Source organism: Argentina silus (genome assembly GCF_951799395.1).
Source record: "Argentina silus genome assembly, chromosome: X".
NCBI classification, from domain to species: Eukaryota; Metazoa; Chordata; class Actinopteri; order Argentiniformes; family Argentinidae; genus Argentina; species Argentina silus.
In genome coordinates, this window is record NC_139653.1 from 28060709 (window position 1) to 28077117 (window position 16409).

The following is a 16409-nucleotide window of genomic DNA, read 5'->3' on the forward strand; positions in this document are numbered from 1 at the left end:
CATTGTGTTCTGTGTTCTATTGGAGTTGGATTTTCATTACAGGCCTCTAATAGAACAGTATGGGGAATGGTGAACCCAATTTTCAAAGATTAAGTTCTTCTAAATTCTTTATTTTATCTGCCTTTAGTTATGACCAGTAACACATGTTTTAACCATTTAATGACTTATGTTACATAAAGGCAACAATGTCTTTAAACACCTAATAAAATGTTTGTAATTACACCAGTGTAAATTCTCTGAATCACAAGTCTCTAAACACAGAAATGCTCTTTCCTCTGAAAGTCTCGTATGTGGGCAGAAGGGTGAGTTTCTGAAATTCAATGCAACACAATGCTAAGAAGATGTCCAGAGATGCATTTTACAAGAAAAATAGAAATTTTTGTTGAAGGTACTGTCACTTGAATGCTAATGTTGTGTTTGCTGTATGCAACATCAGGCTTTAAGGACTAATAACATTTTCATGCTTTTTGCATAAAATCCACAACCTTGATATTATTGTGCTATCTGAATAGGATAGGTTTGTGAGTAAGTTAACATATTACAAGAGGAATCTATAAATATACATTTTACAGTTGGATTGTAATTGGGTTGGGGGTGGGGGTTGACATTCATAATTTTCAGTCTCTTGCAGAATGGTTTTGAAAATTACAGCTAATTTACTACACTATATTACTCCTGTCACTACACTCTTAGGTTTTGAATTTGGGCTAGTGTTGTTTGACACTAGTCCACTTTGGTGTACACTTCTAAGTTAGGCAATGCCCACAGATAGCATCCACTGAAACCCTAACCATCTGCCGCCTCTCTGCTGCCCCTGCCCGCTGTCCCTGCGCTGTGGCCTGCTTGAGGTTGGAGGGTATCTTCTGCCAGGGCACCTGGAATCTGCTGAACCATGATAAGGTTGGAGCAGCCTTGAGTTCATGTTGCCTTTCTCAATTTGAAACTTGATTTTTCAAGTCCTCTCCTTGTCCTCCACTCGCTTCCTGCTCAACTCAATGGAGAAGACCTAGGTTCCTCCCCTTAGATATTCCCCTCCAGTGCATTTTGAGAATGATTGGAGATGTGAGGAATGTAGTTTCAGACCATTGAGAAAGGGCCATACTTGAGTGTGCTGAAAAATATATAATTACTATATTACTTATTAATTGGTGAGGAGGCTCACCAATGATGCCTCCTTTTACAGCAGTGTTCCACAGAGATTCAGGATGTATTTTATTCTAGCAGCCATGAGATGTTTTAATGATTTGCTAGAATCACACCTCTGCTGTGTATAACCTTGTTGAGACCAGTCGAAAAGCCTGGAGAAATTATATGCAGAAAGGCTACAAAGGGGGTGGAAACCCGTTTGTAATGAGTGATGCCTTGCGACACGTCATACCAATCAAATACCTTGCTTGGGCGGAGCTGAAAAAAATAACAATCCATCAAGAACCCTCCCCCAACATGCCCGTAGAATGGTTGGTTGTTTTTTTTCCAGCTCCGCCCAAGCAAGATATTTGATTGGTATGACGTGTCCAATGAAATTGCGAGCACATTCTCCCATCGTTCGTTCAGTTCAATCCAAGCCAGATCAGCTGATCTAAAATTCTCCAGATGGAAAGGAAGAGTGAGAAGGTGATTTGGAGGTATGGCTATGTGAGACTAGGGTGTGTATTGTCTAGTGTTTGATTGTTTATTGTGTTTTTATATTTACTCTCTGTTTTTGTGGTTCTTTGGATATCTACTGCTGAAAATGAATGTGTTTCCCCTTGGGGATTAATAAAGTACTACTCTAGTCAATATTCCCTACCTGAACTGCACATTCAACCAAATGTATTTCATCAATTCAATAAAACAAGGGCTGTCCATCTTACTTTTGAGATGATATTCAGTGTTGTCATATTAAACTGATAGTGAAACACAGTTATGCCCTTCCCAAAACTGCACATGCTAACCCTAACCCTAACTAAATAAACCTATAAAGTGTATTCAATCTCAAAATAAAATAAGGCCTGTCCATCTCTTTCATAAATAAATATCTATAGATCTTTCAATGGAACTGTCAACAGTAGTTGCTGATGGTATTTCAGTCTTATGCTCTGTGTCTTAATAACGTTGCTCTTTTGGTCATGTAGTTCATAACCTGTCCAGTAGATGGTGATATGTAAAGCCTATTCAAAGCACTGACAATCAGAATTATGTCATTTTGGATCTGAATGATCAAATCCTATTTTATTCTGAAAAACCGTCTTAAAATCACCCGGATTGAAATGGTCCTGGATATCAAAATAGGGTTCTACATAATTCGGTTAATTCTGATTCAGTTTGAAAAAGATCGGCCCTAGTAGTGGATAATTAATACTCTGCACTGACAGTGAATCACTACCAGGCACTGACATACGCTACATACAATGACCCAAATTATGCGGAGATATATCTTGACAGAAATCAATCATGGGATCACAATACGAGAAAATGAAAAGGCCTAGTATATTTACATACAGTAGCGCATCCTTTTGGAGAGCAGAGCGCAGGCTCCAAATCTATGTTGCTATAAAGCGCGTGTGGGAATTGTAGTCTCCTGGATTTAAATAGCCACCACCTCTTCAAATGTAATATTTTTTCTTAAACTACATTTCCCGTTACAGCAATATAGCTACTGCCTCAGAGCTGCTTTATAAAGAAATTGTTTTCCTGTGGTTGCTGATCAGGATTTGCTGGCTGACAAGGAGACGCAGGTATGTGTTGCCAAAGAGATTCTCCTACCTTTTATTACATTTTTTATATGTTCTCTATTTGTATTTTTTTTTTATTGAATTCTGGCAATTATGTCCATATTTTTGCAGAGAAGTGATGCATAGGGCCTAGTAACTAAAAAGGTGTTTCACGCTTTATGCATAGCCTAAGCATAATTCAGCATTGGTTAATGTCTTACATTTGAATCGGATTTTAAGTGCTCTGCTCCCATAACTGTCATTACATTTAACAACATCAGATCTATGTATTTTGTGTTTGCAGCTTCCCCTAAATTGTTGCTTTGAAGGCTAGGCTTTGTTGCATTGCCGATTGACTGCTTAATTTTTTTTTGCCACATTCTTCATCATTATTTTCAGGTAGCCATAGGAAACAGTAATTGTTTTACATCCCTAAATAAAATATGCATCGTCGCCAGAAATGTATCTAAACGCTTTCAGGAATTATCGACTTTGGGATGTTTTTGAAGCGCTGAATTATTGTTATTATCACCGTTTACAATAGTTGTTTCAGAAGGTATTGTTTTGTTTACGGTACATCTTAGATGTGTTATACTTTGACGATCTTGCACATGGATGAGCTCTGCGTCAAATGTTATGTTCGCCTTCGCCTACATCCATACATGACTGCCCTAATCACATTGTTTCACATCTCAGCCCACTGAGAAAACACCAGTCAGCGCCTATGTTGGTTAAAGAAGATGAAAGAGCATGATTTGGGAAAGGACTACCGGGTGCCTGGGCCCGTGTACCGGGCTGTACCAAGCAGTGATACTTCAGAGGTCAACCCATATCAGCTCGCCAAGGTCCAGGTAAATCTTATCGCTGTAATTCAAATTTAGCATTGCTCATGTTTAATTTCTATGAGAGAATTATCTCTTTCTCCCATTGTCTTACTTATCTCGTCAGAAGGCACCTCAGTTGATGTGTATTGATGTTTTAATAAAGACATTAGTTCGCTATGCACATGCTGTTTTTCACACCCCTTTAACTATTCCGTTTTTTTTTAGCTAAAATGTCAGAGCATCCATTGTCTTGTTTGACCGAAGTCGTACAATTGAAAGCGTTTAGTGTCTCTGGAAGTGTCATCAGAATTGTGCTTAGTGTATGTTGTCCTACCCCTGTAACCCCTTCAATAAATCAAAATTGTTCATAGTAAAACAATACTCCTTCTCTATAGCCTAGTATTTCTAATGATATAGATGAAAAAAACATAATATCTGATGACTTGTATCATCAAAGCATTTTATATAGATGCTATATCACAAAGTGGTCCTATTTCTTACAACTCGTTTTGCTCATTTGCTGGTTGTTTTGAGGTAAAAAAAAAAAAAGAAAGAAAAAAGTGAAATGCTGTTTTGGAAAAAGGTGCTCATACTGACAAACACATGCAAGCAGGGCCACTGTGTCAAGGACAGTGGCAGTTACATTTACAATAGAGGAACAGCTGTGGTTTTGTGTTGGACAGGGAACTGAACCCTTTGTGTTAGTTGGCTGTGTTTTGTCCCCCTCTCTTTCTCTTCCTGTCAGTGTTTAGTCAGCAGGTTACTCTTACATACTCTCTCTCTCCTGCCCCACATCTCTCTATACTAGTTATCTACATGCTGCCAGTGCCTTATTGGTTGCTCTCCAGCAGACCCTATACCTATTGCTGCCTGGCTTTGATTGTTTACATAACTTAAACCCTCCCATTCACTGCCTCACTGGCACCAGCAGCCAATAGCACTGTTGAATCCTGTGATGCGAGAAGCTATTTGGCCCGGGATTGGCTGTGTCTGACTGAATAGCTGTGATGGCTGTATGTTTGTGCAACGTGAGAGCAGAAACGTGAGACGGGGGTGATGCAGAGGGGAGGCGCTGACATGCACGTGGTGAGAAGCACTGTGGAGAGCTCCAATGTGCCATGTTCATTCATTCAGAGAGATTCAAATACAGCCCCCATCCCCCGATTTAGTGTTGGAGAATATCCTTGGCATTCAAGGCCCTTCCTCTACTAGAAATATGAAAGATCACTTTATTTGTCCATTTACACAGGGTAATGGGAATGTGTCTTTTGCATGTGGTGCTATTTCTTGACTTTGCTTAGTCTTTCACCAGGACGCTAGTGAGTTACTGAGGGGTGATTCATGGCTCAGCTTTTGGGTTTTTGCTGATAATTATAGTATTGTGCATAGACCTCCTATTTCAGGCCACCAAAAGTAATGGGACAATTGGCTTGATGAACAGGTATTTCTGGTAAGTCAGGTATGTTCTGTCACATCATTTTCGAGGCATAAGAGAGCTGTCAATGTGTAGTATTGATTCTAGGCTTTGGATTTGCCTTTGGAGTTTTCTATTGGTGTCTGTCAACATGAGGACCAGCAACAAGGTGTCAATGAAAGTCAAGGAAGCCATTATTAGGCTGAAAAATCTGGAAAAAAAGAGACTTAGAAAGACCATCAGGTTGGGAACATCATTAAAAAGAAAAAAAAAGCACTGGTGAGCTCAGCAATTGCAAACGGGCTGGTAGGCCAAGGAAGACTTCCACAGTGGGTGACCGAAGAAGGCTCACCATTATTGAGAAAAACCCCAAAACAACTGCCCCACAGATCAGGAACACTCTCCAGGAGGTAGGCATGAATGTGTCAGAGACTACCATGTGCAGAATACGTCACCAGCCAAACTACAGACGCTTCACTGCAAGCTGCAAACCACTAGTTATCCTCAAAAAGGATGGTCAGGTTGCAGTTTGCTAAAAAGTACTTAAAAAGTGGGAAAAGGTGTCCAGATAAGATGAATATTATCATGGACCAGAGTGATTGCAAGAGGAAAGTTTCGAGAAAAAAGCATCTGCCCAAGATTTACAGCATACCACCATGTGAAACATGGTGCAGGGGGTGTTAGGTTTGGGCATGTATAGCTGCCACTAGAAGTTGCTAACTTGTGTTAATTGATGATTGTAACTGCTGACAGCAGCAGAAGAATGTATTCTGAAGTGTACAGAAACATCTTGTCTGCTCGAGTGCAAGCAAATGCCTCCAAATTCATTGGATGGCGCTTCATCATACAGTAAAACAATGACCCAAAACCTGCTGCCAGAGTAACTAGGGATTTTTTCAGAGCCAAAAACTGGAAAGGTTTTGACTGGCCAAGTCAATCTTCAGATTTAAACTCAATTGAACGTGCATTTCATTTCCTGATGATAAGATTTTAGGCAAAAAAACCCACAAAACAAGTACAGTCGACTATAGTACAGGCCTGGCAGAGCATCACCAGAGAAGACACCCAGTGTCTGGTGGGGTCAATGAGTCGCAGACTCCAGGCAGTTATTGCATGCAAAGGATTGTCCACCAAATACTAAACATGAGTGCTTAATTTGGACATTTGATAAATTTGTCCCTTTACTTTTGGGTACCCTGAAATAGGGGGACTATGCATAAAAAGTGGTGTAATTTCTGAATAGTGAAACCATGTATGCAAAACACATGTCAAGTAAAAGCTGAAAATCTCTGCTTTAACCTCATAGTAATTGTTTACCAAACTTTTGGAGAGTAGGGCCGAAAGAAGAAAAAATGCTTCACTGTCCCTTTACTTACACAGGGCACTGTATTATATCTTCTGGGTAGCGTCTTTGTCTGGCACTAAAGCAATTGAAATGCTATTTTTCCCCAAGTATGGTGCGCCGTATCCTAACTTGGTGCAACTCTTCCAAGGGCGTATGTGCATATGTGTTTTTGAAAATTTTATGAAGATGACACACCCTTAACCACACTTTTCTTAAAGGGGTAATGGTGTTTTATGGGATGTAAATAAGGAAAGCTAAGTCTGAACCCTTAAATACCAGGACCCAGTTTTCTTTGCATGAAAATTAAGCAGTGATTAGGACTGCCCAAGGAGACCGCAAATAACACAAAATTGTTTTCAAGACGTGCTGTTAGAATCTCACTACAATTGTCCAACTTGAGACTGCACAGATGCACTGTCCTCGCCTGGCCTTCCCCGGTTTGCAGTCGGTTTGGTTCTTTAGCTTAAACTTGACCAATCGATGAATTAATTAAATTTTGCATCCATTGAAATTCAGAAACCCACCCTTTTGACCATGTATGAGACTCTTTCGGAGGAATTTCTGTGTTTGCAGACATGTGATTTCTGCCATTTTTCAGAGAAAACTTACACTGGTGTAATCGGTCACTAGAGGGTGCTAAAAGTGTTTATTAAGGTCTCTTTTTCAAGACAGTAGTTTTTTTAATTGATCATGTGCAGACATTTCACTAAGTGTTTAAAGACATTGTTCCCTATATGCAACATCGGGTGGTAAAAGGGCAAAGAGAGGGACTTACATTCGCTAATAGAAGCAAAGGTGCATTTATTTGTCTTTGAAAGAAAGCATTTTAGTATAGGCCTATACAATGTCTGAACCATGTTTACATATAGATTTTACACGCATACTGAACTTTATTTTAGTGCCGTTGTTGAGTAATCATATGTTTTCATTGAAGTAGACAAAGTGTTGGTATTCCTGATTGTTCTCTCTTCAGGCATTTATTTGCCCATTATGTACCAAAACCGAACCGTGACCCAAAAACCGAAAGGCGTACCGAACCGTTGGTTTGGTGAACCATTACATCCATACTCCTCACTGACTGCTGGGAGTAGGTACTTGTGGGAGGCACTTTTCATGACCAATCATAGGAATGTTTTCTTGACACGTGTACCTGACTCAGGAAAATACCTATCTGCAGTACCTTGCATAAATAATGGGAGAGTGAAGCATGTCTTATTCTGGCTCTACACTCCAAAAGGTTTGGATTTTAAATCAAACAATTACTATAAGGTTCAATTAGATTCTTAGCTTTTATTTGATGGTATTCGTGTACATTGGTTTCACCATTTAGAAATTCCAACACTTTTTATGCATAGTCCCCATTTTTCAGGGTACGCAATAGTGATGGAACAGATTTAATAAATGTCCAAATTAAGCACTCATGTTTAGTATTTGGTAGACAATCCATTGCATGCAATAACTGCTTGAAGTCTGCGACCCATTGACCCCACCAGATGCTGGGTATCTTCTCTGGTGATGCTCTTCCAGGCCTGTACTGCAGCTATCTTCAGTTGTTTTAAGGATGTTTTGCCTTAAGTTTCCTCTTCAGCAAACGAAACGCATGTTCAATAGGATTTAAATCTGGTGATTGACTTGGCCAGTCAACAACTTTCCACTTTTTGGGCCTGAAAACCTCTCCAGTTGCTATGGCAGCATGTTTTGGGTCATTGTCCTGCTGTATGACGGAGTGTTGTCCAAAGAGTTTGGAGGCATTTGCTTGTACTTGGGCTGACAAGATGTTTCTGTACACTTCAGAATTCATTCTGCTGCTGCCAGCAGTTAAATCAACAATTAAGACACCAATAGCAGACTGCAAAGGCAGACGCAAAGCCTATAATCAATACTACACATTGACAGCTCTCTTATGCCTCGACGGAACACATCTAACGAACCAGAAACACTTGTCAAGTCAAGTGTCCCATCACTTTTGGGTACTCTGAAATAGGGAGACTATGCATAATAAATGTTGTAATTTCTGAATAGTGAAACCCATATGTACACACATACCATCATACCTGGTTCTCTGTGGCTCAGTCTGGTCCTCAGTGGCTCAGTTGGTAGAGCATGGCGCTAACAACGCTTAGGTTGTAGGTTCGATTCCTGCTGGGACCATATATACTGAAAAAAAATTATGCACTCACTGTAATGTAAGTCGCTTTGGATAAAAGCGTTAGCTAAATGGCATATATATTACCATCAAGTAAAAGCTGAGAATCTCTACTTTAACCTAATAGTAATTGTTTGTTTTAAAATCCCAACTTTTGGAGTGTAGAGCCAAAAGAAGAAAAAATAAATCACTGTCCCATTACATAGGCAGGGCACTGTGTGTGTGTGTGTGTATGCATATATATATGGTATTTTAAAGATATATTGATTGCATGTTCAGTTGATGGTTGTGTTATGTAGTGGCGATACAAAGAATTCATAGGACGTTATTTTGAGGATTTTATGAACAATAGCATTGCTGTCAGAATCTCATGGATATGCATAGACAGAAGAAGTGCTTCGTTTTTTACTCTGAATATGGCCGAACGTGTGCAAAGCCTCCATGTTTTCTGCTCCCTGGAGAAGCTGCATTAAGTCCAGCAACACTATTGGCAGTGTTTGAAATTGCATCTTTTGCTTTCAGTAGTCTATTTTAGAATGACGGTTGATTCAACAGTAAACAGGTAGCCTAATGTAACATTGAACTCAAGGTCAATTGTTTAAGTGACACTGTTACAATTGAAAAAATATACTGTCGTGGGTGTACTATTTTGGGGTGTGTCAACCTCATGTTTATGTATGTAATTGTTCATGTGTACCTTTCCCTCTCCGGTGTGTGTTGAGTACCCTGTTTGACCAACTAATGGCATAACTGGCAAAATGTATTCTAATTATTTGTAGTGGAGAAGGTTTAGTGAGTTTCATCTTTGAGATATCTTCAAGTAAGATAAATAAGCTTTTGGTTACCTTTGAAACCCATGTTGAGTTGTACAATAGAAACAGTATAAAAATGATTTCTTCAGCTTTCTTAATTAAGAGTTTTGTGAACATTATGAAGTTGGTTTGGTGTTCCTAGCTTCAACAATGGGGTTCTAAGAATTGCAAGGAGCCTGGGGGTGCGAAGCCCTGTAGAGATAGTTTGGGTTGGGTGTTTTGCTTTGAGGTGATATTTCAAAGACAAATTACTTCTATGATAATTAATTTCAGCTTTGCAAACTGGGCAGATTACTTTTGTTTTCTCCAAAGATCCGTTGGGCAACTTTTTAAAGTGAAACTTTCTGCCTCAAGCTGATCTGACCTAATGTTTTTTTTGACTGGCAATAGGAAGAAAGGGTGATGGCTGAGTAGTAGAAAGAAAGTGATAGTAGGATTAACAGATGGATAAAAGACGGTCAGAGGGTAGGATGGCCGGATAGATGAGAGGTTATACAGTAGTGTAGATAGAGAGAGTAAGGATAGTTGAGAGAGGGGAAGTATAGATAGATCAATACAATTAAGAGGTTAATCAGTATGGGTTGCAGTTTTGCAAGTTGAAAGTTTGCATATCTCTGCTTCTCTGAATGTATAGAACAGCACCTCTAACAACATTTGCCTATTGCATTTGAGGTCAACATTGCAGTCCACTGTGTGTAATGTATTTGTTCACATATAACATATCACTAAAACAATCATGCACAATCAAATGAGTGAATGCATCATAATCAAAGAATACCATGACAACAAAGCTGTCTGTGGACAAACATAGCAAGTTTGTATTGGAAGCTTCATATGAGACTAGTAAATAAAGATATGTTAGCTATTTTTGGAGCATGATAAAATATTTGTATTTGATATTCGAAACGTGTCCAAGTTATGTGGCTAACTTTAATGTAGCTGAATAAAACGTTTTTGAAAATAAATCTTCTAACCTGCGCAGTTTTTTTACACTATCTTTGTTGCTGTGATGATGGCAAAAGCAAAATAATAAACAATAGTAAATTTTATTACGGTGGGATAAAGTTTGACAGCCAAATATCTGCATTATCATGTCAGTGTTACAACTGCATGCTTGTTTAGGTGTAGAAAATTAGCATTTAGAAATGTGTCCAAGACACAATGAAAATGAAGCAAAAATATGCTGATGGCTTATAGACATGGTGAGACACACAAAGGTTTTATACATCAGGTGCTGTGGTTTGATGAGCGAGGGCAGACATTGGTCTCTGGTAGAACTTCAGTGGTCCACGGTGATTCTGGCATGGTCAGGCTGAGGGAGATAGAACTAATGTGCATTGAACATAGGACATGCTACAAGTATTGGTTGCAACCTGTGGGAAATGAGTCACATTAGAAACAAAGTTGCAAGGAGGTGAAACCAAAGAATTAAGTCTCATCACACTTAGGATCAATGCAAATGTCAGATGTTTATTGTCCTATACAGTATGTCTCCAGTAGCTTATCTACGTGAGTTTTAAAAGATAGCTTGTCATTAATCCAGATCCCTAGGTATTTATATGTTGTTCATATATAGCATATATTTTGTTTCATTGGCATTAAGTACGAGTTTAAGGTTCATCAGAGCCTTCTGTATTTCTTAGAAGTATTTCAGGACTTGTTGGAGTAGAGAGGGGGAATAGATATAGTGTTTCAATAAGTTAACTGCTTTTTTTCAAAATAGTTTGAGGTCACCTCCAGTGATAGAGTCCAGGTAATATCTCTACTTAGCCTTCTTTATCATGGCAGTGCATTTATTTCTGAGCTGTCTGAACAGTAACCAATCCGAGGCCAGTTCAGAAAATCTGGCCTTAGCCCATGCTTGGTTTCGTTCTCTGATAAATTGAGCGAGAACAGATGAATAGCATGGATTGGTTCTATTCTTAATCTTTTAAAAATGGCATGTTTGTCAGCCACAGATAAAAAAAATGCAATCAGTAGTGATCACTGATATCATTAGCAAAAACACCAATAGAAGGATATTTATGAGATCTATTTGTCAATATGAGGTCTAATATAGTAGATTTTTAGTCTCTTGTATTAGGATGAGTTGGCTTAGATATTCTAGACATCATACTAACAAATAGGCCTTATAAATATATAGCCAGTGGTGTTTTTGCTAATGACATCAGCGATCACTGTCCTGTATTAGAGATGAAAGGTTACAAAAATCTGCTCCACGATTTCTAACACATTTTTTTGTTTTTGTTTTTCAAAAACATTTTAGTGAGCAAGGTTTTTTGAAAATGATCTTTATTGGCCTAATTATTTCCCTTATCAGCTGCATACCTGACCCCGATTTGGCTCTAGAACATTTCCCATCTATATTTATATCTCTGGCAGACAAACATGCCCCCTTTAAACTTCTTAGAATTAAAAATAGAACTAATCCTTGGTATTCCACAGAACTTTCAGATCTCCCTTTGTTGAGAAAGCTAAATCAAGCTACTTCCTAAGTGCCATCTTGGATTCTGCTGATGATCCTACAAAATGTTGGAAAACAATTAACGCCCTGAAGCATGGAAATTCCTCTTCCTCCCTACCTAAAGAAGTTTTGTCAACTCTGGCCTCATTACAGAGAAAATTTAGATAAGCAATGCCTTTAATCAGCATTTTATCTTGGCTGGCTTTTTATTTTAGAGAAATGGTGGTTTGTCAGATGTTTGACTTCGCTTCCATCTCCCAGCCCCCAGTTGGCTCAATGGGAGATCAGTCAACACTAGCGAATCTCTGTTTTTATTTCAACAATTTTCTACTTGTGATGTATGAGATGACTTACTTAAAATGTATGTAAAAAAAACATTGGTGCTGATCTGCTTTATCCAAGCCTGTTGCAGCTTTCGGCCCCCCTGATTGCGGAGTCATTGACACATATTTTTAATCTGACTGTTATCTCAGGTGCTATTCCCAAGGTTTGGAAGGCAGCCCATGTGTTCCCTCTCCATAAAGGTGGTGACCCCTCCGACCTAGATAACTACCGCCCAATATCCAAGCTATCTTGCCTTTCCAAAGTATTAGAGTCCCTGGTCAACTCCCAGCTAAGAACCTTCCTATTCTATTCTAAATGTGCACCAACCCGGCTTTAGACCTGGTCATAGCACAGTCTCCGCTGCTACGCTTGTCTTATATGATGCGTTAAATTGCCCTGATCAGAATAAAACATTGTACTGCCTTATTTATAGATCTCTCCAAGGCATTTGATACAGTCGACCATTACCTACTCATTGAGAGGTTGTCTGAAATAGGCCTAGATCAGGCTTCATGTAGATGGTTTGAAAATTATTTAATAGACAAAACACAGTGTGTCTTAACTGATGGTGTTAAATCAGATTTTCTGGACATAACAATGGGTGTCCCACAAGGATCGATTCTTGGTCCGGTTCTATTTACTATTTACATTAACAATATTGGATTACCTGTAAATAATTGTAACCTGCATCTATATGTAGATGACACTTGTATATGCTATTGCCACCACAATTGACCAGGCTCTTTCTACAGTCTGCATTTGTTGGGCTGAGGTTGGTGCTTAATGCTGAGGTTGGTGTTGGGCTAACGTTGCTGCAAATCACAGATGTACTTTGGGTGGTGCCCCCAAAGCATGTCTCTGCTTATTAATACCTGGGGGAGCTGGTTAAGCTAAGATTTAAGGTGGGCTTCTTTTATTGGAATAGATCCTGCCTTTCCCTGAACAGCAGAAAGCAGATTGTGTAATGAACCTTCATGCCAGTGCTTGATTATGGTGATCATCTACCGAAGTGCAGCAGCCTCTACTCTTAAATCTTTGTATGCCAACCAGCACCTTCGCTTTATCACAGGTGATAGTTTTAATACTCGTCATTGCATACTTTATCAAAAGGTTGGCTGGACCTCGTTAAAGCCCCGTAGATCTATTCATTACTCCCTTTTTGTGTATAAAGCCCTACTGCATAAATTCCCGGCTTACCTAACCGCAATATTGAAATTCAAGACCTAACTTGTTCTCAGAGTTGGTTAACTCTTGAGGTTCCTCCGGTCTCCTCTGAATTGGGTAAATCCAGTGCACCTCACTGCTGGAACAATCTGCAGAGAACATTTCAGTTGGTCGTTCTGGTGCCACTCGGGCAGTGTAACTTTTTGTTAGTTTTTCTTGATTGTGTTTTATAATGTTGGAATTTTGTATTATATATGGCTGTAAACTGTGTAAAAATAAAGGTTAAATTAAATAAAATATTCATTGAGTCAAATTTAGGGTATTATTTAGGGATTTATTTCAGCTTGTCTGAGATTGGGGACAACCAGTCAATGTTTATATCACCAACAATTAGCAATTCCGCCATTGTGTATTTAGATAACGGACACACCAGGTTATCCAATCCACGAGGAAGAGCAGAGGGAGGTCATTCATATTGTTTTGGAACCGAGGTGGAAATCAATACAGAAGCATTAAAACAACTTTTAGCAAAGATGACAACACCACCACCACCCCTCCAATGTCTGTCAGATCTGTAGATGAGGCGGGAAACCATGACTAAGTGATAACAATAATATCTGGGTTGGTCTGAAGAGATCAGAGATTTACCTAAACGATTTTAGCGATCAAGCTCCTGGCACAGATTGTCGATCAAGCAGTGTCTCCAAAATAGATAGGCCTACCACGTCTAAAGGTAACCCATTTAAGAAGATGGAAGAGAATAGATGAGAGAAGGTTAGAGGATTGATAGGTAGATTGGTAGATATGATGAGCCTGAGGCAGTTTATATATATGCCATTTTGCTGACGCTTTTATCCAAAGCGACTTACATTGCAGTGAGTGCATACATTTCAGTATATATGGTCCCAGCAGGAATCAAACCCACAACCTAAGCGTTGTTAGCGCCATGCTCTACCAACTGTGCCACAGAGGACCACAGAGGACCAAGTTTAGTGGAGTGGGTAGAGATAATAGTGATTTCAGTGGGGTATAACTGGTAGCCAAGAGAGTGCATTGTTGTGTAATCATTATAAGAATGTGTTCTGCCGGTATCCTGTTGTTTTTATTCAAAAGATCTGAAGTTCCATGGCATTTTGCAGTAACAATGGTGGCTCTCGGAATGTTGGCCTAAATCAACATTTCACCATGTTAACTGGATGAGGGGATTTGGAGTTACAAAACGCTTAATAGTTTAACAAGTTTAATCGGTAAAGCTTTTACCAGAGTTGATAACATTTTTTTGTCAACTCTTAAAGTAAAGTTTTTGGCACATTTTACAGTTGTAATGGTGTGAATAGCTTATTTGGTGTAAGATGGTGACATCATAACACATATGCACACACATAATTACCCATTGCAGACTCATCTTTTCACTGTAATTAACTGTACTGTCAACCTGTCATTGCCATTGTATATAGCCATTCCATTGTGTACATTGCTTACATTGCTGTTTATACTGCTGTTCATATTCTATTTATTTTCACTGTATACTTGTATGCATGTGACAAATAAAGAATCTTGAATCTTGAATCTTCTCCAAACATTTTATATTAGATGTTTCACCTCTGCAATACAACCACCGTTAAGCAATTCTATTGGATAGACTTGTTGTGAAACAGTACCTCATATTTGCGTCTTCACTTGCCCAATTTGTCAGCTGAAATTATTATTATTATTTATTTATTTTTTAATTCTGAATTAACAATAATGGCAGCCTGGATGAATGACATGAATAGTAGCTTTATGTGTTGTTGTTTCAATTTGAAAAAGGACAAATTATTGTCTGGTCGGATAAATTCAAAATGATGTCCTTGGATAAACCTTAATTTAGAACAAATCATGTCTTCATGGAAACTTCATAAAGTGATGTCAGACATGAAATATACAGTACCAGTCAAAGGTTTGGACACACCTTCTCATTCAATGGTTTTTCTTTATTTTTATTATTTTCTACATTAATAGATTAATATTGAAGACATCAAAACTATGAAGGAACACATATGGAATTATGTAGTAAACAAAAAAGTGTTAAACAAACCAGAATATGTTTTATATTTTAGATTCTTCAAAGTAGCCACCTTTTGCTTTGATGACCAAACTTTTGACTGGTACTGTACGTGGCAGTGTTTCCCCAAAATTGCATATGAATTAACTCAAAGTGATATCATGTTTCTCAGTTGATTCCGTGCATTTCAGCAGTAGGCTATATGGACACAGTGAAATAACGCAAAGAGCGCAGTTCGTGTCATTCATTTTCCACTCTGGCACCGCAAGTTCAGGTTGAACGTATTTCATATAATTGAAATGAGAGCTTTCATTAATCAATCAAAAAAAGTTTACATGCTATGTGCAATGACAATAATAAATCGAGAAGGGCGTCAAGGGATAATGTGAGCAACCAGCTGGGGCTAGAATGAGGGACTACAGTGGCCATCTTTAAGAAAAACCCCAAAACAACTGTCCCACAGTTTAGGAACACTCTCCAGGAGGTAGGCGTGAATCTGACAGAGACTACAGTCCGCAGAATACGTCACTAGCCAAACTACAGAGGCTTCAAGGTGCAAACCACTAGTTACTAGTGTTCAGGTTACAGTTTGGTAAAAAGTACCTAAAAAGCCTGCAGAGGTCTGGAAAATGATCTTGTGGACAGATGAGACCAAGGCCGGCGGTGGCTAGGGGCACAGACGTGCGTCTTGCCCACCCAATCAATAGTCAGGAATTATTATTATATAGCACAGAAAATACCAGTACACTTTCTAACTTCTGATTGGGTGGGCAGCCTACAGCCCGCCTCCAAAGTCACCCACTGCCCACCCCCATCTCGTCGTGTTCAGTGTTAACTTCAGTTAAGTTTTTGTTTATTATGCTTATTTTTGTCAGGGATCATGTACAAAAACAGTAATCTCAGAGAGAGGAGATGCTTTGCACCAGATTTAGCGACTAACGAATTTCCATCAGCAGCCATTTGCATCAACTCAAATTTATTCGATGAAGGGAGAAGGACAGACTGAGGAGAATGATCTATGTCTGCCAGACCCCTACCCAAAGTCACGCCCCCAGCAGCAGAGAATAGTTCCCCACCAATCGGTGATTTTCATTGTTCCACACACAGATGCCACACTACTACCTTTTTTACGATATAATTACGGTGACTTTTCTAGAAAGTTTAGCCATTCTCTCAGAT

The 16409-nt window shown here is 39.0% G+C and overlaps 1 protein-coding gene across 2 annotated transcripts in view; it reads left to right on the top strand.

Annotated features, from left to right (window-relative positions):
- The first annotated feature begins 2659 nt into the window (after nucleotides 1–2659).
- The window catches only part of abcc5 (ATP-binding cassette, sub-family C (CFTR/MRP), member 5), a 47065-nt gene continuing 33315 nt past the window's right edge, over nucleotides 2660–16409 (top strand). For both annotated transcript variants that reach the window (XM_083695250.1, XM_083695251.1), the window contains exons 1-2: nucleotides 2660–2717; nucleotides 3390–3544. In XM_083695250.1, coding sequence (XP_083551376.1) covers nucleotides 3434–3544 — 111 coding nt within the window. In that variant the 5' untranslated portion in view covers nucleotides 2660–2717; nucleotides 3390–3433. The remainder of the gene's footprint in view (nucleotides 2718–3389; nucleotides 3545–16409) is intronic.